General features: G+C 43.3%; 1 protein-coding gene across 6 annotated transcripts in view; it reads left to right on the top strand.

The window, feature by feature from the left end:
• Nucleotides 1-27,500, top strand: part of tns1b (tensin 1b) — a 271,361-nt gene that overhangs the window by 120,571 nt on the left and 123,290 nt on the right. For all 6 annotated transcript variants that reach the window (XM_080785765.1, XM_080785767.1, XM_080785771.1 and 3 more), the window contains one exon: nucleotides 19,690-19,728. In XM_080785765.1, coding sequence (XP_080641891.1) covers nucleotides 19,690-19,728 — 39 coding nt within the window. The remainder of the gene's footprint in view (nucleotides 1-19,689; nucleotides 19,729-27,500) is intronic.

The raw sequence follows: 27,500 nt of genomic DNA on the forward strand, positions 1-27,500 counted from the left end.
GTGTATTTTTTTGGTTTCTTCCTGAAAGCTGAAAGCCTTTGAGTCAAAAGGCCCAATCGAAATACACCACTTCAGTGTCATCATAACCCTAACCTTTCCCCCATTATCATACTGTACAACAACAGCTGTGGGCAAGGCTTAAGTGCAGGTATGTGGTGCTAAGGTGCAAACCAGACCACTTAATGAACTGGTGGGTGTGGCCATCATTTCATCACTTTTTGTACACTTAAAAATAAATTAAAAGTAGAATAAAATAGAAAAGAAAACTAGTATAACCATACTATAACCAATCCATGCAGCCCTCTCCCCCCTCTCCACAAGGAGGGGTAGTGCACCAAAGCATTATGGTCATTGTAGGAAGGCACAGTGGCACAGTCGGTATAGTGCTGACGTCTCACATCTGGGAGTTCCTGTGTTCACTGTGGGCGCTGTGGGCGCTGTTCTATCCTCCGCGTCATCACATGCCCATACCCGAGGCGGGGTTGGCCATAGGGCCTTTCTGTGTGGAGTTTGCATGTTCTCCCCGTGTCTCCTAGGGTAGGTACCCTCACAAAAAAAACATGTAGTAATCCTGATCTCTAAACTGCCTCAACCCTGGCCAGCTGCGGGGCGCCTGATGGAGGGGAAAGGAACTGGTTGGAATAACGTGTTCCTTCCACGCACTACATCCAACCGGGGAAACTCACCCCTATCGGGTGAAAAGAAGCGGCTTGGACTCCTCATGTATTGAAGGAAGCATGAGGTCAGTCTGTTGAATTCAGCAATTCAGTCAAACCCCATAGTCAAACACACAGGCTTCATTATTTTTCTGGCCATAGGGTGCACGTTTCTAATTGTACTACTGTTACAAATCAGTGGTGGAAAAAGTACTCAAACGTTTTACTTAAAGGAGCATTCAGTATTTTGGGTGATTTGAAAGAAAAAAAACTGTCCGCCCCGGTAACACGTTGTGCACATGCACGCACTACAGTGGGGGGACACGCAACAGGCCAACAGCACGCACACCATGCACGATCATGATTGGCGGAAGGCCCCGCTCTATCCTGATTGGATGACGGCTGGGCCACCTACTGTAGACAAAAACTAAACCTAAGGAACTCCTTATGTGGTCAGCACACACACATAGGGAGGATTATCACAAAAAAATATATATATATTCGAATTAAGTGAAATCACTGAATATACCTTTAGGTAAAAGTATCAATACTGAAATGTACTTGAGTAAAAGTACAGTATTGGCAGCAAAATGTACTTAAAGTTCTCATTATGCAGACTGCATGCCCTTGCTGACGTCGACCCCAGGCAGGGTTCAAACCCACAACCTTCTGTATGAAAGGCATATGCTCTAACCACTATACACTGCTAACCAAAGATGTGAATAATACATAATAGTGCAGTATAATGTACAATATTTTGCTTTTGAGATGTAGTGGAGTAGACGTAGGCTTTAAGTATCCAAAGATGAATTCTGAAGTCACTTAAGAGTATCTCAATGGCATTGGCCTATATATATACCCCTACGCACAGTATTAGACAGAGTAAATGTACTTTCCAGCAGCAGAGGTGTCACAGCAGCCAGTCAGAACTGTGCATTTGTTCCTCCTTCATCTGTGGAGTGGAGGTAGGAGCCAAGAACTTGCTTGACCCCCGCGGGCCACCATCCATCAGACGCGGACCTACATCAAAGCAATGTGAAGCTTATTGAATGTGGCTTCGCCAGTGGATCTCATCTGATGCTTTATTGTGTTTGGGCCGCGCGCGCGCGCGCGCGTGCGTGCGTGCGTGCGTGCGTGCGTGCGTGCGTGCGTGCGTGCGTGTGTGTGTGTGTGTGTGTGTGTGTGTGTGTGTGTGTGTGTGTGTGTGTGCGTGTGCGTGTGTGTGCGTGCACGGCAGGGGGTTTTACAGTACTGAACAGGCAGGCCTTCAGATTGATTTGACTCAATTTATTTATTGTTGCTCTCACTCAAACCTCAACCTCATATCAAACTAGGTATTTACAGCATCCATATCCAAACCACACTATTTGTACTACGGCAATAACTATTCATAACACATTTATATGAATACAATATCGGAGGACACTGGATACTACCAGCCCTCGGGCCAGTGCAGGTCAGGTCTGAGTCATTTCAAAGTGTGCGCGGGGGGTATTGAGGCTCAGACCATGATGACCCCAAAGCTTCATAATATCTACCCCTGGTTCCCCCTTTGGTGCTTATGATGTTGGCTTTCCACACTGGAGACCCAGGCTCCATTCCCCCGGCGTTTTCTATATACGCCGGTTAACTGGATTGTGCTCGTTCATGTGTAGGGAGTCTGGTAATGGCCATGGATTTGACCTGGTAATTCATTACTATTGTTAAATTCCACATTGACACAACCTCTCATTGTACAAGATAGGCTCAGAAACACAATGGAGTTGAATATTGGAGTTGTGGATCTCGGAAAATCGCTGACCTACATGTGACGCGTTGTGAGCTTGCAGGTTGCCTATTTTCCGGCGACACCGTACGACACCGTACGAGTTTTAAAATAAGAGACATGCATGATGACTCATACTGTACATCCAGGGGACTGTGCTTGTAGATCAGTTATTTCTCTGGGTGACACTGCCGCACAACGAAGTATTACAACGGGGGCTTTAAGTGGTTAGTTAATATAAGTCGAGGTTCCACGATGACGGATCCATTACTCGGCCTCTCGGATCGCTCGCCCAGATAATAATCAACGCCGTGTCTCTGACATCCATCACGGACACGGAGCCCCTCGTCTCTCCGCCACCGCCACCAGGTTTCAAGAACAGAACATAGACCACACAGACGCCTTCCTCTTCGCCCCGTGGCTCTGGTTTGAGTTCTCGGCCTACTAATTCCGTGGCGAGAACCTAATGGTCTCTGACAAGATGGCGGGTCTTTTGAACTTTTTTTCTCTGCGGTCACACGATGCGTCACTGCAGCACGGCTTCTCTCTCTCTTTCTCTCTCTCTCTCTCTTGCTTTCTCTCTCTCAGATGTTGCGGGCTGATCTCCGGGGGCCGACTATACTCCTGGTCGTGTTCCAGGGAACTCATGCTCGTGTTAAGACGTTGTTGGAAAAAATGAAATGCCCCAGGATTACAAATGACAGCTTTCAGGCGCTGCGAGAACTTAATTTTCTCAATGCTTTTGTGGAGAGTCTCGCTGGGAAATGACGGAACATGCAGCCTATTTTTTTGTTACGCAGTCTGAAAAGACGGATCTTGTTTCATAGAAGTTGAACATTAGATTCATACTACCGAGTTTTTACAGTATCTCTAGCGTATAACTATACCCAATCATGTCACCTGCATCTACAAATGGCCAGTAACATTAGCTTTGGTTCACTTAGAAATCACTTTATAATAATAACCATAAATAACTTCATATGGCATGAATTCATGTACAAATTAATGCATGATATTGAGAGAAAGAAAAAATCACCAGATGATGCACGACTTCAGGTTCGTATAGTGAATGTAATTAATTTACAGTAAGTGCTAGGGTGCTAATGTGTTTGGGCATAGTGCTTTCATCAGAATATCATTAATGCATGACATATGGTGCGTTCCTGGGGCTCCACATCAGCGCGATAGAAACTCACCATCAGTTAGTGTGTAGACTTAATACATGGTATTATAAAAACCTGAATGAAAAGAATGTGCAGTATAGCCGCACACTCGTAGCTGCCAATGCCACACGTTTATTGCGGACACAGAGGAGAAACCAACGTTAAAGGTTTAGGACGGTATACTGCCTTCTTCGGGGTATAATATACCCCAAAGCATGAGCACTGGCGCACCGCTTGTGTGCATCGGCACGGATGCACACAAGCGGTGCGCATGCGTCGTCAAAACGTTTGGTGCGCGGTAAATCAAAGGCATGGAGGCGCATTTGCGCACCAGCTGAGAGACATGGATTTAGAGAATGCTGACAGGCACTCAAATGAGATGATAACGTCCTGTAAGTAGACTTAGAAATAAAACTAGTGTTGACTAATCAATACAAGTGGCTCTTATTTTGAAGTTTCTGCACAGGAAGTCAGTTGTGTGTGTGTGTGTGTGTGTGTGTGTGTGTGTGTGTGTGTGTGTGTGTGTGTGTGTGTGTGTGTGTGTGTGTGTGACAAAATTTGACGGAGGGATTATAATTTTTTTCGCCATGAAAGTAGCTTCAACTTGACATATTGGTTGTTCAGTTTGACCCACCAGTTTTGGAGATATGGCTTATAGAGTAATATCTTGCAGAAAACAGCGAGTTGAGAAATGCAGGCTTGAAAGGTTCACTTCTGTGGACTCTAACATCACACCTAGCTACATGTTTAAGCATTTATTTCATATTTACATCGATTTCAGCTCTGACACTTATTTCAGACATGCTGTAGTATGTGAAGAGTCTGCCTGTCTCCTCTGGTGAATAGCTGGAATTTGGCAGGCTCTCAGTCAAATCTGGTCACATAAAAAAAAAATATATATATATATATACTGTAGAGGACACGGATCTGGTGTACTGCATGGGGGTAGGGGGGGGGGCAGTATGTAACAAGCCATCATCACACCATGTGAACACTATGTGAAGTATGTCTCCACACGTGTGCACGCCAAGGCTTGGAGTTTAGGGAAGGTTTTTTCTCTCGTTCTCTCTCTTTTTCTTCTTTTCTTCTTTATCAGGCCCTCACGTCTCTCTCAGGAATGTTTATGGAAAGCAGACCTGTTTCCAGGCGTTTGCCAGAAAGCCGCCGTGTTGTTGTTGTTTGCGTTTTATGCCTGATTGATGGGGAAGGGGGATCGCTGCATGTATACGCCATACAGGCAGGAAATGCCAGTGCCAGTGTTCCTGGATGTCTCTCTCTCTCTCTCTCTCTCTCTATCTCTCTTTCTCTCTCTCTCTCTCTCTCTCTCTCTCTCTCTCTCTCTCTCTCTCTCTCTCTCTCTCTCTCTCTCTCTCTCTCTCTCTCTCTCTCTCTCTCTCTCTCTCTCTCTCTTCATCAGCTAGTAGTGCACTATAAAAGCTGTGTGATTGTCCCCAACTGTGAACCAATCGGTGAGAATGTTGTTGACTTCATGAGACACATTCTTTGTGTGTGGACAATGGCCTTGCGAGTTGGAGTTTAGTAAAACGCAGCAGATTATTAATATTTTTTATTCAGCAATAAATCTATTTGATGTGCTGATTTAGTTTTTAGTTTTTTTTTTTGGTCCCAGAACGCAATCGCCACACTCTTTTCACTCTTACGCAACCGTCATCTGTTGACAAAATGTTCTGTCTAAATTAGACAGAGCTGTAACTATCCATTATTTTCATAGCGATATCGATTACGTTTTAAATAATTGATTAGTCGTTTATGTGTCTTTTATTTTTCCAAAATTTGTTTTTATACATTAAACAAATCAATGTGAACTTTTGTGATTTTTCGGCAACAAAATGGGGAAATCTACAAACTCTTAAGTTGTGAAGTTTGTAGATGTGCTTTTCTTACTATTGTAATTTAAAAGGAACATAAAAAGAAAATATCATTTTCAATTTAATTTTTTTGAACAATAGATTAAATAGATTAATAATAGTAACTGTTGAACCCCTACATTAAACTGAAACTCTATATACTGTGAAAACACAAAGCATTATAGTGATGAATGTTTACTGAAGCCAGGCTGTGCAGCTCTGTGCATGGATTGGATCAATAGTGTTCCTATGGATTCAATTATGTCTGCTTTCTATTCCAACAATGGTAATCCTGAATGACTGTATGAGCAAAACAAATTGTGGGGGGGAGAAAGAGAGAGAGAGAGGAATCTGAGACGGGGGACACAGAAAGAAAGACATACCTGCACTTGCTGATCAATAAACGCATTGTGGAGAAACACGAACACGCATTTCACTCACTCAGTATAGTGATTGTCAACCTTAATTAATTCCAAGGCCCCCAGTTCGATATGCTTTCAGCCACGGACCCCCTTTTGATGCTGTTTTATTTCAATCTATACACTGTAAAATCCTAAGGGTCAATATTATCGTCTCTGTTGGGTGGAAACCTCACATGTCCAAAACGGTTCAGGATTCAAATTTAAAAAACGGCAAAAGTAGCAGATCTACAAACTCGAAATGCGCCACGTTTCGAGCTTGTGAATCTGCTACTTTTGATGATTGTGTGTGACGATGTGATCACGTTGGGCAATAATTCAAGAAACAACACAAAAAGTTAGAATATGGAGACAGAATATTATGGAGTTTGCATGTTCTCCCCCGTGTATTAGGTAGGTACCCTCACAAAAAACATGCAGTAATCCTGGTCTCTATACTGCCAACCCCTGGCCAGCCGGGGTGCCTGATGGAGGGGAAAGTTACTGGTTGGAATAACGTGTTCCTTCCACACGCTACGTCCTACCGCCCTGTCACTGCCACGTGATAAGAAGCGGCTTTCTCACTCCTCATGCATTGAAGCTTGAAGGAAGCATGAGCTCAGTTTGGGGCTCTCCCCAGGTTGGCAGAGGGAGAGTATAGTCCCCGGCCCACAGGTTGAGAACCACGGCAGTAGAGTGCAGTAGGCGGGCAGTCAGCCTGTCAGGACCTTGTTTCACTGCGTTGCAACCGGGAGGACCTATTCACTCGGAGGGCCTTTTGGGCTGCCATAACTCATCCTGTCTGATTGTACTAAATGCCAGCATGGCTGGCTGGCTGTCAGCGCGGGCTCGCCTCAGCTTGTCCAACACACACGCGCACACACACACGCACGCACACACACGCACACGTACAGAATGACGCACCTCATGTGAAGTCAGCAGAGCCGAGAATAATGGCAGTTATTGTACTATAATATTTTTTCTTAATCCCCCACTTCTGACACACTATCCATGTTATTCTAAATAACATGGATAGTGTGTCAGAAGTTCGGGGGTATAATATCATGGACATAACACTGTAATGAAAAGGCCTCGTGGATTCAACTGCGTGATCTGTTATGCTGTGCATCATGGCCACAGAAAGCATAATACCATCAGCAGAATATCATGTGGTTATTATATATATCAGGCCCGTTTCATGCCAGTAAAGGCCTGTCCGCTGTATAGCTCTCTGGCTAAATGGATCGTGACCTGGTGGCCAGGTCACAGTTATTGTTTCAGGAAATAAATTACTTTCCCTAAAAGAGTAGGTTTTTGGATTTAGAAAATTTCCCCATTTGTAACTACGACCAATGGTTACCTCTTCTTTTTTGCATTCTCAGAGTGATAGTGTGTCTTAAAATAAGTGTTCTATATAGCTCTATATTCTGACAGTAATCAATGCAAATGTGTTTGCTCAGTATCAGGGGTCTCCCTGTTTCTCCAGCTCTTTAATAAACAGAAGATGTATTTTCAGGTTAGGATGCCAATTTGATCCAATCACGAGAGTACTCATGCAGGCTACAGGCTAAACAAGTGAATTTAAGTTGGAAGTGATGGCACAAAGAATTGCACACTGGATTGAAGCTTATAAATGGGTACTCTCTCCTGATTAAATGCCATTTTTATTTGCAACCCACTGGAAAATGCATCGTCTTCAGCAGGAGAGCCGTGGAGACCGCTATTCTTTAAACAAACTATTACTATCAGAATATATATATAGAGCTGTAACTTTTGAACACACCCAGTGTCAACAATATCAACAACAAAGAAACAAAATAGTTTTTACTTACACTACTAAAATATTTAACTTACACTACCTTTAATGGCAGAGATGCTAGCTTTCAGCCTTACAAGGTTCCGTCACACATTCCAGCAGTATTGACCTGAGTTGCACCCACACCATGTCTGTCTGCCTTGTGATTGGAACATGAATATCCTCTGGGTTCTCGTCTCTCTCTCTCTCTCTCTCTCTCTCTCTCTCTGTCTCTGTCTCTCTCTGTCTCTCTCTCTCTCTCTCTCTCTCTCTCTCTCTCTCCTTGAGGGGGTTCCAGGGGTGCCCAGCAGCAAAATGTGTGCACTTCCCTGAAGAAGGCTTAATGACCGAAACATTGGTTTCCTGTACGCCGTCGCTGCGTCCTAAATACAGTATTGTCACTTTGGCTATCATCAGAGCGTGTGGCCACTTTCTTGTCCCTTCAAGATTCCTATCCACTTTTCTCCCCTGTTGACCGTCATCACTACAAGGGCTTTGGTGTGTGTAAATAAGTAACGTAAATGTACCTCAGAATTGTACTTATGCATGAACTTGAGTAAATGTACTTACTTTCCACCACTACCTGACCCCCCCCCCCCACCATCCCAATTCCATCCTACCACTTGGCCACGTGCCAGACAGCGAGAGCCGTGCAAAAAAGTAGAGAGAGAGAGAGAGAGCGAGCGTGACCCCTGCAGTAACCCGGGAACAAAAGAAACAAGCCGTAGCTTCTCAGCCTCGCTGCGAGGCTCTGCCAAAACAACGGCGTGGGTGAGAATGAGCAGGCTGCCTTAGGGGCCGCGGCGTCAGGCAGAGGGCCACCTCAGGCCTGGCCATAGAGAGAGGGATACAAGGAGGGTGTCAAAGAAAGGCCCTGTCGGTGTTCAGGGGCGTTTGAGCTTGTCGCTGCACGCACAAATAAATGATGTGCAGGCTTTAGAGACGCACTCCCCCGGTTGTTCTCTGAGACGTGCTGTGTGTGACAGGGGAGGGCGTAAACGTATTAGCTACGGGACACACACTCATGCAGGACACACACACACACACACACACACACACACACACACACACACACACACACACACACACACACACACACACAATCACAATGATTAGTATCATTAGTAACATCTGTGTATCATAAGATTTTATTTTGTATGTATTGGAACTTGGCAGGACTCAATGTGGTTGTAATGGCAGATTTTACACTTGGTTGTATGCTAAAAATAGCTCACAACGCCCGTTGATCGAGTGTAACACCCGAGCCAAACATAAAATGACTTGTCTTTTAGTTATACTGGATTTCTTCACTAGTCCCTCCCTAACATTTTATTTGTTGGTGATATTATCAATAACCACATTACAATACCCCTAGTGTTGAGATTCTTCAGTATTGTCAAAATACTCTAAACTGTCACAGAGCGTGTCTTGCTCCTGGCGTTGGTGTGACAGTGTACACTGTTGATTAATGGCAGCCATGTCTAACAAGCAAACAGATATCATGTCCAACCTCTCCGTTTGATTTGGTGAACTGCGTGGATGCACTGGATAGCGTGCACGAACCTAGTGTGCAGAATTAAATGCGATAAAAGCCAGTGTTCTTGTGGTGGGTGGTCAAACATTTTCTGCTGCTGTGTGTCAAACTCATCAATTGCGCTGCCAATAAACAGCGTACCGACCTCAAACTAGAGGCCAGAGAAACAGAAACATAGTCCATTAAGGCTATACTCAAGAATTGTATTTTGGTATATTTTCTTGTACTTTATTTGTATATTTAGATTTTTTTATGCTTTCTACTTGTACTAAACTACTTCTTCAGTTTCTTTGCCGATTTAGATTATTCATTATCAATCAAATTATCAAACATGATGAGGTGAATTAGTGTGTGAGCGATGCAGTGATCGTGTAGATCCACCATAGCTGAATTAAGTGGTTTATGATCAATAATAATTAGGACAATAACATAATATAATATATGATTCTGAAATGGGCATTCTGCTTACAGATCACTTTTACTTTTGGTACTTACTTTTGTACTTTTACTCAAGTAACATTTGAACCCATTAAACGGTGTGCAAGCTCACAGCGCGTCACTTCGTGCAGCGCTGCGAGCTTGCACACCTGCTACAGTATGTTTGAACAAAGGCCTTATTTTGTAGAATCGGCCTCAGGTCTTAATGGGTTTACTTTAAAGGGTAACTTTTACTTGTAATAGAGAATTTCCACGTGGTATTTTATTGAAGTAAACCTTGTTTAACTCATTCTGGGCGGGCCCCTTTTGGTGTTCTAACCCTTCTGGACAGGAACCCCTCTTGGGGTACTGTACAGTATGTACAGTATTGAAAGATTACAAAACAAATGCATGCTGCTATATAAATATTTGAAGTTTTTCAGAAAACTTAGGTCAGGATTTAGAAGGCTTTCAGTCCAACATGGGTTAAGTACTTCTTCCACCACTGCATCAGGGACTGGAAGACCCTGGACCACTGAGCTCCCACAGTGACACCTGATGCTACCATGATACATTAACGCTGGACCACTGAGCTCCCACAGTGACACCTGATGCTACCATGATACATTAACGCTGGACCACTGAGCTCCCACAGTGACACCTGATGTTACCATGATACATTATCGCTGGACCACTGAGCTCCCACAGTGACACCTGATGCTACCATGATACATTATCGCTGGACCCTGGACCACTGAGCTCCCACAGTGACACCTGATGCTACCATGATACATTAACCCTGGACCACTGAGCTCCCACAGTGACACCTGATGCTACCATGATACATTATCGCTGGATTTAAGACCCTGGACCACTGAGCTCCCACAGTGACACCTGATGCTACCATGATACATTATCGCTGGACCACTGAGCTCCCACAGTGACACCTGATGCTACCATGATACATTATCGCTGGACCACTGAGCTCCCACAGTGACACCTGATGCTACCATGATACATTAACACTGGACCACTGAGCTCCCACAGTGACACCTGATGCTACCATGATACATTAACGCTGGACCACTGAGCTCCCACAGTGACACCTGATGCTACCATGATACATTATCGCTGGACCACTGAGCTCCCACAGTGACACCTGATGCTACCATGATACATTAACGCTGGACCACTGAGCTCCCACAGTGACACCTGATGCTACCATGATACATTAACACTGGACCACTGAGCTCCCACAGTGACACCTGATGCTACCATGATACATTAACGCTGGATGTTTGGAAATCCAAATCAGAAATGAGGGAGAGATCGAGGGACGGGGGGAAGTGATTGAAAAGCAGAATGAGACAGATAGAGAGAGAGAGAGAGAGAGGGCACGCACGAGGCACCTGGGCCGAAGTGCGCTCGATCCCTCATTCCTCTTGCGCTTTGATAACGTTCCCAATAAGTCCTCGCGGACCATGCATGGGGCTCTGGCACACGCCAACGCCACGGCCACAGAAAAAAAGCCTTCTGTTATTGGTTACGCCTTTGCAAATTGAATTTGCACACTGAATAGTTCTGCCGGGACGTGCCAGATGCAAGGATCTGGATAAACATAAAAGCACTCAGGGGCAGCGCTGTGTTTACATGCCAGCCAACTAGGGTCCAGGGAAGTTTACTAAGAGGCCATGCTCTCTCTCTCTCTCTCTCTCTCTCTCTCTCTCCTTTCTTTCCGCGGTGGAAATAAACTGAACTGTACCCGCGTGCTGAGATCGATTCATTGCTTTGTTATGATAGCTCGGACTGGAGCACGACTGGAATTTGCTTTCCCCTGCCTAGGTGATCTATCCCTTTGCTATTTGATTTTCCGATATGCGGTGGATGATTTGTTGGGTACGAAAAACCAACGCCGTGAGATCACACCCTTTTGAGTTGAGGAAGCTGTAGCAATGTGGATGGTTTTGTGCGTGCTGATGTCAGGGGTCACCTGCATAGCCATGGCAGAAACCACGTATCACCTTTTGTGTGTTTTTATTGTTGTTTTTATTTATGCCCTACTATACTTGATCGTACTAAAGCGTCACACAAAAGCATCAAATGTAGCAGATCTGCAAGCTCGAAACGCTGCACGTTTGAATTTGAATCCTGTTTTGGACATACGTATGAGGTTTCCACCAGACAGATGACAGAGTCAATGTTGGGATTGAGAGGAGATGGGGGTTACATAAAGTAGCAGTGGTTCTCAAAACCTCAAGGACCCCCAAATGAAAACATCTGGTATGGATTGGACCCCTATGTAAGATTTGTGTTTGTGGAATGTTTTTCACTTTTTTTTAAAGGATTTTGGGAAAATAGCAGATCTACAAGCTGTGTCAAATTGGCTGTTTTCAAATAGCCAATGTGTGGACACGGTCTCTCCGCGTTGCTCAGAAGGAATCAAAATCCACGCTCCCACAAAACTTTGGGTCGATTGATGGGGACCTTTGTCTGCGGGAAATGGACCTTGGTTTAATGCTGTTAACACAAGCATGCGTGGAATGCAACAACACAATTACCCTTTATTATATTACATTCATTTGAACACTAACCCGATAGCATCAACACACGCTCTCGGCGGGCCACGCCAGCCTGCCGTAGCGCTCTTTCCCCGCACGCCAGCCCACGCCCCCGTGGAGCGCTGAAACAAGGGCTTTGTGTGGCTTTCCATGTAGAACTCTGTGAAAGGGGCGGGGGGGCGTAGCGAGTCAAATCATGCACTGTACAACGCAGGTTCCCAACCTGTTTTGGATGAGGGCCCACATCGAGTACATCGAGTACAATATGTACGTACGTACACAGACAAATGTGTTGACAAATGACTTGTCCATGGCATATTTTTGTTTTATATAAAGTAAATTGTAATGTTCTTATTTTCATCATAAGACCAAGTTACTGAATGTCAGACTTCAGGTTTTCTACCGGATATAATTATATGACACTGATTTACACTATGGCATATTCGGAGTCTGCCAGTGCAGCGGTTCTCAGTTTTCTTCTATTTTCAAGGACCCTCATAACTCGGAGTGTACCAAATGGTTCCGTACCTTACGGGTCCATGTGGTTCCATTTGTACACTCTCGGGGGTTACAGACCTGTAATTGTCCATTTGGACCATCTTCAAGGTCCCTCAACCCACTTTGAGAAGTATACATTTATACTTGTCCACCACAAGCCGGCATGGCAATGAACCCTGGTTTGATGTCATCGCTTCTCGCAACGGCAACATTTCATGGAGAAATACGCAGAAGACATGGCATATGTTTTTGCCACACAACACATTGCAGTGAGCTTGTAGATAACCTTATATTCAGGGTTAAAGTGAGAGAATTACACAGAAGACGACATGTTTTTTTTGCCACACTGACATTATATTGATCATCACGCACCAGAACAATGGGATTTAGGAAAGTCACAAGTTTTCTATTGACCCATTAAAACCGGGGATATGTGCTATAGTCATATAGCACATTGTCTGGCTATACAAAAATAACAGATCTACAAGCTCATAGCACGTGACTTTGGAAACGGGGATAGAGATGGGGGGTGACACGCAGCAAAGGTCGTCGGGTACAGTAGCAACATACTGTAGGTTTTCCAGTAAACTGAAGACATTTGTAGCCATGGGCCTCAGGTCTTAACGTGTTAATGAAAGTTCTGATTGGTTGACCGTATGCACACAGTTAATCAGGTTTCCCACACTCTGTCAGACAGACAATAGCCAGCCTGAAATCTGTTTGCCTCCATTGTTGCTGCACCTAACAATAGGAACATCAGAATGCAGTGGACTGTGAGGCTCAAGGACAGGTTGGACTCAAACTCAGACCTATAAGTCCCTTACAATCATTCTAAATCATTGACCTCGATCTTTTTACGTACTGGGTTCGAGTCCACGCAGCTCAAGGCTTGAGCTGAGCTTGTTGTTGTCTCCATTTAATCTCTAAACATTTGACTACACATTTAGGAAGAGATAGAGATAGATCAACTGTGATTTTCGTTGTAATTCTGCATGGTATGATCTCATGATGCGTCTACTCTACACTGCTTACTCGACAGTCACAGAGAAAATAATAAATAATACATTTATTTTTGTTTTCATTGTTTAAAGTACAGCACATCATCTCATTTCCTTTTCTTAGTGTGGTCACTGTGGTGGTATTTCTTTTTCATCAGTTTTCGGTTTCAAACCTCTCGGGACACACATCAACATGCCTTCTTTTGTTTGTTATCATCTGTAATGTCCTTGTTGTTACGGCGGTCCATTTGAATAAACAAAGACTCAAATTCAACTTTGGGGGGTTTTTTGGAAGCAGAATGGCTAGCAGGTGCCGTGCTCAAGTGAAGCTTTTTTTTTTTTGCCTTTCCCACTGGTGTGTGTTTTCGTGTGGTTATACCACCACCACCACCACGTGTAGGTAGCAACGCAAACATGAAGTCATGAGCAACTCGAGCCACATCCTCCAATTGTAAAATCTATTATCGCCTCACATTACCGCCCTCCTTAGCTCTTAAAGCCGGCATTCCACACTTTGTTTGCTTTGCTCCCGCCATGAGTATCGGGACTGTGCTTCTCACATGGTGGGTTTGTACTGCTTGACCGGTGGCCTGGCTCGCAGCTAAAAGCTCACCTGCGTGCCCCTATAGCTGCCTTTAGATAAACACCTCCCTGTGGTACCTCCCTGTGGTTTGGGGGTCCTTCACATGAAACTGGCTGGCTGGCTGGCTGGCTGGCTGGCTGGCTAGACTGGCTGGCTGGCTGGCTGGCTGGCTGACTAGACTGGCTGACTGACTGCTTCACCAGACTGCAAGAGTGCAAAGTTCCACTGCAGGTTCAATGGAGTAGGAAGCAACTGCTTAGCATGAGGCAGAATGTCAGCTATTCCAGCCGGGGGCAGGCCGCCTACACTCTGTCTGACCACTGGGGGCAGGCCGCCTACACTCTGTCTGACCTTCACATCAATGGGTCTATGCTATGACACTGGGGGGTGGATTATCCACCAGTAGGCCTACTACCTTTTTGATGCGCGCTAGCCCCTCCAACGTCTGGCTTTTGGAAATTATGTCATTATATGGCAGCCAACATAGAGTACAGCCACGTCTATGAACTTTAAATGTTTGTTTAGATCCTAAGAAGTGAGGTGCCCCTCACTTCACACGATGTTTGAGAAAGCCATCCGAAAGCCATCCAACGTTTGGCTTTCGGAATTATGTCGTGTGGCAGCCAAGTCTATGGCTTTTTAATGTTGTTTAGAATCCTACAGTATATCCTTTAATTAAATTAATCATAATCCTATATTCAAATTGGTTTAAGTCTATAGAACACGCAGACAATTGTATTTTTGTAATTTTCATAATGTTGCTGATGTCTGAGGTGGGTGCGTCAGTACCTTCATGATGCTCAGTGACATCATAGAAGGTATAGGTTTGTTTCCCTGCCAACATCCCTGTTTTGAATTTCACCCGTATTTAGTGATCATGATAGATAGGAGTTTAAAGCATCACAAAATGGAAATACTCAAGTCAAGTAAATGTCCCTTAAAGTTGTACTCAAGTATACTTTATCATACTCAAGTTGTTATGCTATGTCATGTATTTCTGTCCTGTTTGTATTGTTTGATGTTTGATGTCTAGGGACTGCAGATGGAAATTAGCATGTTTTGCTAAATCTGGTATATTTACACTGCATTTTTAATGTAATGTTCATCAATATACACTGTCCCGACTAAATAAACAGATAAAGTAAAGTAAAGTAACTTAGAATAACATGTCTGGAGGGGGGCCTCGCCAGGGGGCGCGTGGGAGAGTGAGAAGGTGGTGAGATTGAAGGAGGACAGGGGGACACTGACACCTGTCAACTGGAGACTCAAGGCACACTCCATAACGCCAGAGGGCATTCCTGTGACAGCACACACACACACACACACACACACACACACACACACACACACACACACACACACACACACACACACACACACATTCCTCTGGGTTGCCATCATCATCATGCCTTTCACATTCTGGAAAACACACATGGCACACAACCTGTTCTGTTGACAACTAAAAGACACTCCCCCAGAAATTTGTTTGACATATTATATTATATTATATTATATAAGAAATCTTGGAATTAATAATATGCATAATTAATTGATTTAGTTTTCTTTTTATTTATTTATTGTTTCATTCAAGGAACCTCAAAACCATACAGTATAGCCACACAAGCCACAAGCTCAAAACGCAGTGCAAAGCAATACGTTTTGAGCTTGTCGATCTGCAATACTTACAAGAGTGCAACAAATAGCCAATCTACATAAAGTTCACTACGATTGCAACGTGGATTTTTCTGCTATGGAAGTAAAAGCTGTTAAGTCTGTCTGTGGTTTCATGAAGAAGAGCTCCAATGGATCCAATGTAGTTGGATCCATTGGAATGCAGCTTATGTTTGGGAAATTGGGACATACAAGTTTTCCGCCTGACATCAACGATATCTAGCCGCATCCGCTGCTTATGGGTCGGGGGAGTACTCAACTTTTTTGTTTTGTTTTTGTTTTTTAAATCAGATGACAGCAATTTCCTGTTGAGAGTTAACATTCCTGCAGCCCTGTAAGGGGCCTGCATTATGGCCATCAAAGGGGGACAAAGAATCCAATGACCCAAGGTGACTCACGCATCCTCCAACCTTGTGAATCCCATTAGCTAACTTCACATTCACAAATGGCCGCCGTCCAGTTGTGCTCTTAGCTTGATTTGCAAACATCCGCAGTTGAGTGCAAACAAGTACACACTGTATAGGTTGTTCCTCTAATCAAATAGTGGTTTGCCCCAAAGATAGCCACACTACTTAATGTGCTGTCGCTAGTTGTAAAACATCTGGTTTGATTCTGCGACTTTTGGACCTCACTGTAAAAAAAACTAAAGCAAAAACTTAAAATAGGCGATCTACAAACTGCCACACTGTGAGCTTGTATTTGGCTGTTTTTTGCAAAGAGTTTTAGTGTAGAGGGAAATACTATAGCGCACCTTGTAGGCCCAGAGGAACCCTGGTTAAATTAAGAATTTGGTAGTTAATTGTTTTAACGAGTCATAATGAATGGAAGAAAACATTTTACATTCGTTAGTGAGCATTGAGCAAACAACATTGCAATAAATGAGCAGGGATGTGTTTTGTGTGGTATACCGTGTTTGTGCTTGTATTTCCTTGACATCTGACACCTGCCTAGCTCACTGTTAGCCCTTCCTCATTCTGACATATCGCAGATTGAGGTAAAACCTTCTAACTGCATTCAACGTTTAAGCCTGCTAAATATTTGCTAATGGAGGCTAAGAATGGTATTGTTTACCTTTTCTTTGGGTTAGGATCCAGTTCAGCTCTTGTAACCTTCTGCAATGCTGCACATTATGGCCTACAGTTGGAACAAACAAATGCACTTTGTCAATAGAGAAAGTGAAAAGATTTTCAAGTGGTGCCAGCATTTAATGGTGTTTATTTGTGGGCAGACAAGGAATGTGTACATGGCAAACATGACACAAAGCAGAGCCATAGGCAGCATGAGCCTAATATGACATTGTAATGATGATATGTTTAAGTCCCCAGAAAGAATAGCTGCTGTGTTTCACAGTAAGCTAATGGGGATCTAATAAATACATAAAATCTAAGATATTATCGCTGTGCGGCACTTATTAGTCCTGCATTTGCCTCTCAACTGTTAACACATTTTGTACATAATACGTCCTGAAACGTCATAAGGATTGGAACCGAGAGGTGCCTTAGACGTCTGTGGACGTCCTAGCGACGTCCAAACGACGCGGGGCGAGATGATAATATTCAGAATTATTCCTTTTTTTTTTTTTGGCATTTCGCTTTTCGCTTGCCGTATGCTAACGCTCTGTGCAAATATTAGCTTGTCATTGACTCCCATGTTAGCGCGGCGGAAAGAATGACTCGTATCTCCTGATCCAGGGCGCTCTCCGTGGTGATGAATGGATCGATATGCTGGCGCTGCGTTTCTGCTCCTCATCCGTCTCTCCCGCAAAATATGAACTCTTTTTGGAGCATATATAAATATATTAAGATGATCGGAGATTGTGAGGTCACTTTGTCAGTCAACTTTTTTAAGAACGTATTTCCGGTTACTGGCTTTCAAAATAGAAGCGATCACTACTCTGGCGATTACTCTGGCGCAAGCAGCGCCTTTATTTTGATGCAGTTCCGGTACTAAATGTGTTAAAGGGAAAATGACTATTATTTATTTCCAAACATCTATATTGACCATGCATAATCATGTATCAAAGTACTAATGGTGAAGTGGTTACTGTATGTTCTATAATAATAATTAGAAATCTACAAAGTAACAAAGTAACTAAAGTTTTCAAATAATTGTACTCGAGTAAAAGCACAATATTTGCCTCTGAGATGTATCGTAGAAATCCCTCAACATTGTACTTAAGTACTATAGTAGCCTACTTGAGTACAGTAGTAAATGACGTTAAGGCATGTACAGGAAGGGCTCATCAGACGGTGACATCCTGTTTGGCTCCTCGCTCTCATCAAGTGCTCATCTTTGCTCTGGCAGCGCTCCGTGTCAGTGTTGTATACCAGGCCATCAAAGGTCATCATCATCATCATTACGCTCTTCCTGTTTGCCTTGCCTTGCCCAGGTTCCTGGTGCTGTGCGCTCCTCCGGCCCGGGGACTGTCGCAGTGATAATGGGACCTCTAGACTCCACCACCCACTTTGAATGTTATCAACCCATAATCATGTTCTCATCTGGACCATGCGATGCAGGCAATATTATGGACATTTCCGCATACTGCCTACCGCGAGTATGGCGACTAGGAAATGCGAAAGTGAAATTACTGCAGCGAAAGCGAAAGCGTAGTGAAACTGATATGAGGTTAGGGGACTTACGTGGCCGGTTAAGACTTAGGTTAGTGTTAGGGTCACGTCAGTATGTGGAAATGTCCATACTGGTGATGTGATAACATCCAAAGCCGCTATCTCCACACATCATGGGTTCTGGTGCAGTCCGGGCAGGACAGCCAAACCAACTGTCATGGTCTGCTCCTTGGACCGTGGACTTTGACTGTGCCTATTTAGGTTTTGGACTTGCTGTATTAACTAATTTACTGCAAAGATTTTTTTTATCAAAATATCCCAGACTTCCACCATCTTTTCAGTGCATAGTCATAATGCATAATAGGGGCCCCTGAGTTACAGACCTGTAAGAGTCAGACCTGTAAGAGTCAATTCAATTGGAACGACTGGGATATTGCATTATCCCTGCCATTCTCAACCCCCCCTGCACCCTCCAGGTCAAGCCAGTTGACAGAAACACTGTTGTGGAGACAGACACATTGTGTTCGTGACACTGTGTGAATAGACTGTCGTTGGAAATTCTTTCAGAGCTCGAGCCATTGAATCAGTTCGTCATCACACTGGTTAAGCTAAACCTGTGTGCCAAGTGTAATTGCTGTATAGTAAATGTCATATGAGAATAGCATCAAGTCAGTGAGTCTGTCTGTACCTTGTTCAAGCCTGCTATTTAGAAGATTAGAAGAAGATTACCTCCATTAATCCCCATGGGGATTTTTTAACACACCCATAGTCCTGAAATACAGACATGCACACACAGGGCTTATAGACATGCTAATGTGGCGAGTTGGAGGAGTTGGGTGTTTCGTTGCCTTGCTTTAGGGCAAGTGAACTAGCAGCTCTCCTGCTATCGGTCCATACTGTGGTCTGTGCTGAACCTGAGCCAGCCAGTCCCAGAGTCAAGTCCATACGGACTATAAGCTATTGCTGCCCCTATTTTCAGTGGTGAGATTTGGCGTAGATGTGAAAAAAGGCATGGGCCAGTATAGAGCTCGGGGGAACCCCTGTCAACAATGTATTAGGTGGTTTAACCTAGCTATAGCATATTCAACTATTTCACTTTTACAACTGAATCATCTTCCAGAGCCTCAAATTGTGTAATAACTCTTTATGTCTTCAGTCTTGTAATCATAGCTACAGTGTAATAACAACATGGCTAAACCTATGTTCATTCCTTTTCAGGTATCTTCATCCTGTGTCCCTGCAACCAACTATGAACTGGTAAGACACTTTCCAAACTTTTCTGGATCAGGACGCATGTGAAAATCTTAAAATTCGTCAAATGGGTGGGGCCGTGCTTTTCAGAGCGTTTTTTATGATCAATCAATCGATTCTGTTCTGGCTTGGATCAATGGGACTGCAATAGTATACCTTGAGCTCCTATTGATCGGCAAGGATCAAGTTTCTAAAGACGAAGAATACTATGAAATTTTCTTTTTTATATATTAACTCACCCAGTGCCATCTGGTGGTAGGGTTCTTGTTGCCATAATTCATTGTCAATGAGCGGTACTCTTAACTTGAAGCCGTGTTGGCCGGAAACCTCAGAGTCAGGAAGTAAAATCCGCTATTTAACATGTCCCGCGACTGTCATTTAATCCAGCCCAAACATACTTTTGGTAAGCGAAATATTATCGTTTAGATACATCAGACGCAAACCAAGCTTGTGTTTGGTCTAAAAAGTGATTCAGAGACATTTACGTTCTAAGTTGCTGTGTCCCATAGCAAGCATAAGCCAGCAGCATTTCCGGTTTGTACAGGATCTTTTCTTAGGATCAAAATGGGAGGGTTACATGAGGAAAGTGGACCGCGGCCGGCCAGTGGGCCCAGGCCCACAGGTTGGGAATCGCTGCCTTAACAACCTTTGTTCTGATACCGCGTCATGATCACTCGGCATCATAGCGTCGTTAACTGCTGTAGAATCATTACCAACAGCGTCAAGAATTAGCACCATGCGAGCACGAGCTACATTTTAGGAATTCTGTGGTTCTAAAATAGAGCCCGTGGCAGCTGCCCCAAACCGTGATTTAAAAAAGGTTTTACGAGTCGTGACTGTTTGTAACAGAAATGTGCTGTGCATTTTTGGATCTACTAATCACTCTGGCAAGTAGACAGAGCCGTGAGGTATAAGATCCTTTCAAGTAAACACATTTGAAAGGCTGTTTCATGTAACCGTCATTGCATCTTTTCAGTGGTGAGCAACGAAATGTACTTAGTTACCACTGGTAACTAAGTACATTTCAAGGCTGTCTGGCAGAAACGTCTTAGAGATTTTCTAGATTTTACTGTTAATAATAAGTGTTTTAATGTTATTATTATTATTATTATTATTATTATTATTATTATTATTATTATTGTTATGGTCCATTTGGCTCCATTTGTACACTCTCCATTTGTATACTCTCTGAGTGCCAAAAGCTTTTGTAAGGATTAGTAGGATTACTACGTGGCTGGATGGTAACTGCAAGGTCGCTAGTTAAAACCCGGGCTCCCCCAGAGTTAGTGTCGAAGTGTCCTTGAGCAAGACGCTGAACCCCTAATTGCTCCTGATGTGCTGGTTGGTGCCTTGCATGCAGGTTTCCGCCGCCATCGGTGTATGAATGTGTGAATTTTATGCACAATCTATGTAAAGTGCCTTGGATGAAGATGCTATATAAATGCACCATTTACCATTTTACACACCATACGTACCTGTAACTTTCATTAGCCAAAGAAAAAGAAAAAGGGTACATTTGGAGGTACTTTACCTGAATATGTAACATTTTCAATTATTTATATGACTTTGTAACTTTGTGCAGATCCATTAACGCGTCACAATGAGACATGTTCTGAGCTCGTAGATCTGCTCTTTTCAAAAATATTTGTTTTAACTTTTGTACTTTTCACCTTGGTACTTTAAGTATTGATGCCAATCATTTTTGTACTTTTACTCGAGTCAAATCTTTAATATAGGAGGACTTTTACGCAAAGCATTTCTACATTGTTTCATTGCTACTTTTACTAATCAGAGTACTTCTTCCACCCACTGCTTCTCAAACTACATTGAACATGGTAGGAAACAGCCTGGGCATGCACTGTGTTTTTGCAAAGGCAAGAAAAGAGAAGAAAGACGTGCTTTAGCTTGCTGCGTTCCCTTATTTGGTATTGGCGTTAGTTGCAGTTTGTTGGTCTTGGACTCTGACTCTCTCAGTATAGTTTAAATTGTACAGTGGTAGTATAAGTACTCAGATTCGTTTTTACTGAAGTAGCTATACTGTATAGCATGTTATAATGTAGAAATATTATGTTATAACTTACAAGTAGAAGGCCTGTATTTAAAAAATAGTTAAAGTAGGCCTACAGAAGTATCAGAATCAAAATACACTTACAGTACCAAAGTCAAAGCACTTACGTAAGTCTTTCAAAATGTGTCAGATACAAGCTGAAGACGCACTGCGCTGCGAGTTGTAGTGAGCTTGTAGATTGGCTGTTTAAAAATAGCCAAAGTATAAATTCGGTTTTAACAGTGTTGTTTTAATAATCTACACCTGCAAATGAACTAGTAACTAGTAACTGGAGCTGTCAAATACTTTTAGTCGAGTAAAAAAGTACAATATTTGCTTTTGAAGAAAAATACCTCAAAATTGTACTTAAGTACTTGAGTAAATGTGCTTCAATACATTCCACCAGTGGACTTGGATATGATTTGCTCACACTCTGCTTCTCTCAGTATTGTTTAAATTCTTCTGGAGTACTTGGCAAACCAAGAAAAAACATCTGCCAGCCCTTTCTCCCATTCTACATTATGATACACGTACACTGTGGGAATATTTCTTCAAAGTGTTTACCTTTCATAAAAGCTGCAGTAATCATGTAAGAAGAACATGTTATTGTTCTCTGCAGATGAAGACATCTGTGTTATAGGTGTAGAGAACAATGGGCTAGTTTACACCGTACCTCATGCTTCTGTGTGTTCTTTGCCTTTTAAAATGTAAGCCAGTACATGTAATTTATACTATTCCAAATCAACGGGTTACGGATCCCATAAGTGTTGAGAATTTTCTCTTGTGAATCAACTATGGCGTTGAGAATCAGCTCTGTCATCTCCATATGGTCTGTCTGTCTGTCTGTTTGTCTGTCTGTCTGTCTGTCTGTCTGTCTGTCTGTCTGTCTGTCTGTCTGTCTGTCTGTCTGTCTCTGTCTCTGTCTCTGTCTCTGTCTCTGTCTCTGTCTCTGTCTCTGTCTCTGTCTCTGTCTCTGTCTCTGTCTCTGTCTCTCTCTCTCTCTCTCTCTCTCTCTCTCTCTCTCTCTCTCTCTCTCTCTCTCTCTCTCTCTCTCCTTAACCTTAAACCCCTCTTCTCCTCTCCTCTCCTCCTCCTTTCTTCTCCTCTCCTCTCCGCTTGCCAAGAGGAGAGGTGCGTTATGGCTGCTGATTGCCCTCGTAAAGGATGATGAGCTAAGATGTAAAACACTCCCTGACGTACCTGTGTTACCGCCACAGAGACACCAGGGTAAAACTGAAATAACTTAGCCTTTCTAGTTCAAGGGTGTTCTGTGGACAGCCAACGATTTCTGAAAATTGGGAAATCGAGGCCAGATGGATGATAGGGCCGAGGAGGATGGAGTGAGCGCCATGGGAACTAGATATCAGTGGTGAAAAAAGTACTCAAACGTTTTACTAATGTAGAAGTACGTACTAATTCTGCAATGTAGAACTACTCGATGCGTTACAAGTAAAAGTCTGGTGTAGAGTAAACGTACCGAAGTATTGGCATTAAAATGCACTGCCAAAAGTAGAAAGTACTCGTTATGCAAAATGTCCCATTTCATGTTTAGAAAGCTATAAAATATTTTCAAATTAGCAAAAATACGCACAGATCTAAGCGCACAATGTGTCACGATGCGACGCATTGTGAGCTTGTAGATCAGCTATTTTCAAATGTGTAGAGGGCTGAAGTGCTTCATGTATGTTTTGTAATAATATTGAAAATCGACAATGTAGCTATAGTAACTAAAGTTGTCAAATTATTGTAGTGGAGTTGTCAAAGTACAATATTTGTCTCTGAGGTGGAGTAGAAGTAAAAGTATTGACATTTTGACATCCTCAAGTAAAGAACAAATACCTCAAAATTGGGGGTGCACACGCAGATCCGACACACCAAAGGTCCGAAGCACGGGGACATGTGATGCGATGCGAAAATGCCATGGTCCGACATGCGCTGCTCCCGTGCTTGTGGTTATGGTTAGGTTAGGGATTGAGGTTTCAGATCAATAGTATGTCGGAACTAAAGCCTGTACCCCAAAATTGTACTTAAGTAAATGTACTTTTCTACCACTGCTAGATATGCACTCGACACCTGCCCTGATGTGCTCCTTCTGTGAGCCCTGGGTTGTTCTTCTGACACGTGGAGGTGTTGCACTGCATGAAGTGTCTGCAGTACTTCAGTGTGTACAGTACATGGTACAGTAATGTGGCCTGCAGTTTGTCCGCTAATAAGAAATAGACGGGCTGGCAGTTGTATTCGGAAAGTGTTTGATGGACATGTTTGTACGTCTGTGTGTAAGTGTGTGCTAGAACACTCATTCCTGTACACAATGTATATTGTGTGTTTATGCTTTATTGTCCCGGGGTGCGTAGTGCTGTGGCCTGGCTCATGGGTTAAATCGGCTCCTCCAGCACCCAGTTTGGTGAATTATTTAGCTCAAGGGTGTGTGTGTGTGTGTGTGTGTGTGTGTGTGTGTGTGTGTGTGTGTGTGTGTGTGTGTGTGTGTGTGTGTGTGTGTGTGTGTGTGTGTGTGTGTGTGTGTGTGTGTGTGTGTGTGTGTGTGTGTGTGTGTGTGTGTGTGTGTGTGTGTGTGTGTGTGTGTGTGTGTGTGTGTGTGTGTGTGTGTGTGAGAGAGACAGGGACATGATTTACTCGGCTATACTCAGGTGCAGACTGCAGACTGACGTCAGATCAACTGTAAATTAAGTTACAGGCAGAATAATGGAGGGGGGAAAAACACATCTTTTCTGAAGCCAGACATTCTGTGGCGCTGCTGAGAGTTATATTGCCGTAATTACAAGTTTATATCAGGGGACGCTAGCACTGCGTTCTGAAGGAAATCCATTTACAGGATGGAGATACATCTCTAATCACAGCTATTCAAAATGATTGTGAGCAGGAGCCTCAGTGCACATTGCTTGAGTGCAGGCAGTCCGCTAAAAGGACGGCCTTAAGCCGACCTAAAGCATGTGGGCCTAAGTGGTCACAACGTCGAGATTTACACGTATTTACTTTATAAGGAGCACACTGCAAGTTAGATAATATAAAAGAGGTCGTAAATGACGAATAAATATTTGAATGAGCCCCGGTGCAGATTGTGAGCTAGTTGAAAGTGGTACATTGTTAGTGTATTGTTCTCCCTTTCTAAACAAGTCTTAAGTACTTTTCCTTACTTGGACTGCATAGTTTTTCAGCATGTTTTGACATAATGTAATTAAGGTGATATTTTGCTAAGTAAACGACTAGTCACCTGCCCTATGTTTTTTTTTTTTTGCCGTTTTCATCATTGGCTGTCTAAGCCAGAGGTTCCCAACCACCGGTCCGTGGAAAAGTTGTCCGGTTGAATGAAAATACCAAGGATTCGTCAGGGACACGTCACTGACTGTGGTTTATAAACTGCTTCAAGTCCGTGTTACTTCCATGTTGCGTAGCATAACAGTGACGTCACTTTCGAATCCTTGGTATCTTTACTGTTACCTCATGTTCAGAGGCTCAGAGCAGCAGCAGCAGTGGAGGCTGCGGAACAATAAAAAGCTGCAGCCTATTTTATCACGCTCGTGCTAATGAAACAAAACACCATACGGTACGGGATTATTATTATTTCATGTCAAAACAAGTAATATCTGAATGAAAAAGACATAGGCCTAACCCTTTTTTAATCATACTATCCTTGTTAATATAATGCAATTTACCGTTGGTCAACGATATAACATTATGATACTCGCTTAGGCTTCAGTTAATTATTTTTTTTGTTCTCACGTTTGTTTATGTTAATTGTTTTCTTCATTGAAGCATTTTCTATTTCTCATTAAATGTAACTGAACTTACCTGATTTGATGAGGGCCCAGGTAGGGCCGGGCCTTAATTTCCGGGCCTGTTGAGAACTCTAGTTTTTGCCGGCTGCACTAATAACTTTGATGCGGACCCGTCTAGAGTTTGAATGGTCAGTGGTCCTTGAACACAAGAAAAACGTCCTTGAACACTGATCAAGGCACTGATGATCAGACAGACAGACTGGCAGACAGTTTTCTAGGAAGCTTTCCTCCTACTATGAGCAACTGTGTAAAAAACAAACAAACAAACTTGAATTATAAGATTCCTTTAACCTCGTTCAGCCTGGCATCCCTATTTTGGGTGTGTCAAAAGTGCACTCTCAACAGTAGAGAAGAAACTTGTAGATCATTCGTTTTCCCACCATTTCTGAAATAGGGCTCGTAAGCCATGCCCTAACTGTTCATGGTGCAATCGAACAGCACATTCCTGTGTTGGAGGAATGAAGCAACGCGGTCTGGGAGAGGTGGTGCCAATCAGCAGTAAGTGATGAAATGCGATACGAAGGTCCTCTCTCCCATCATCCATGATGACAGAAGTGGCTACTCCCCAACGCACGGCCCGCCGTGGTGCATGCTGGGACGCATTCCACGGACGGGCCTTCTGCTGGAGCTGGCGCTGACAGGACATATACACAGTGGTGGAAAAAGTACTCCATTGTTTTACTTAAGTAAAAGTATCAATACTGCAATGGAGAACTAATCCCTGTGGGGGTGTTAAGTAAAAGCCAGTAATATGTGTAGGGGGAGGATAATATTTGAGAGTTTACAGTTTTATTTCAGTTTATTTTTATTTATTTTCTGTGTACGTGATGTGATCTAAACACTTCTTCCCACACATACGTAAGCACATGAAGCATGCATTAGTTATACACAAATTCACACGCACGTGTGTCATACCAACATAAAAAAACAATGTTTATATCCACAAACATATGCTCCAAAAGATACATTTATTGACGACGTTTAGAGCCAAGGCTCTTCATCTGGTCAAACTCAAGATGTCAGTGATCCACCCACTTAAATAGACACCCACGGGTCACGTTACTAGTCCACAAACAAACACAAATATCCGCACGCACTTACACGCACACAAAACCATAAACTGCCTACCACCTGCATCCTTCACCTTTATTCATGACCCGTGTCTTAAGGGCCAGTGCCAGCGCATTGCTTTCTAATGAGTAAGTGCGAGGCAAAGACGGCTCTAGATGTGTTCCAATTAGCCGCGTGTTTACAACTAGCTCAGAGAGGTCACTGATCTGATCTATTTACTCTCTGTATACAAGCCCAATCCAGGCAAGCCGCGACGATATACGATCCCAACTCCCCAGGCACTTGCATAAAAAAAACAGCTAGCACGTATGCCTCAAACACAGGCCATGCCTGGCGTGTGCACTGGAAGCTGAGAAGACAGATCTTTATTCTTTTTTCTCTCAGGAACCAGGCGTAACAGCAACTGGAATTGTCAAGTGCATGCGAGTTACATAAGACCCTAAATGTGTCTCCTCTCCAAACAAAATGTCAGAACTTGTGACGACGATCAATCAGGGTGTTTTTCTTCTGTGTTTGGTCGGTGTCGATTTCAGTCCAGCCGGGCCAGGGGTGAAAGGTGGAGTTTGTCACCTTTTAAAAGCCGTAAAGGCCTGGCCTTCTGGCCCTGTTGTCCTATCATGGTTCTTGGATCGCAGTAGTGTAACATGGACATGTACGTAGCACTGGCGAAAATGGGGCCCTACGTGTCTGTCAAGCACGTCACGTTAATTCTCACGTTTGTTTTTTTTCTAGAGGCGAAAAATCACAAAAAAACAAGAATGTGTCATGTAGAAAGTATGCAATATGTAGCTTAGATAAGAATGTGCGGCCATTTCCTTTTCATGAAGCTCATTATCATTCCGTTAGGGAATGCACTCCAATGC

Source organism: Protomyctophum bolini (genome assembly GCF_963924005.1).
Source record: "Protomyctophum bolini genome assembly, chromosome: 16".
Lineage (NCBI taxonomy): Eukaryota > Metazoa > Chordata > Actinopteri > Myctophiformes > Myctophidae > Protomyctophum > Protomyctophum bolini.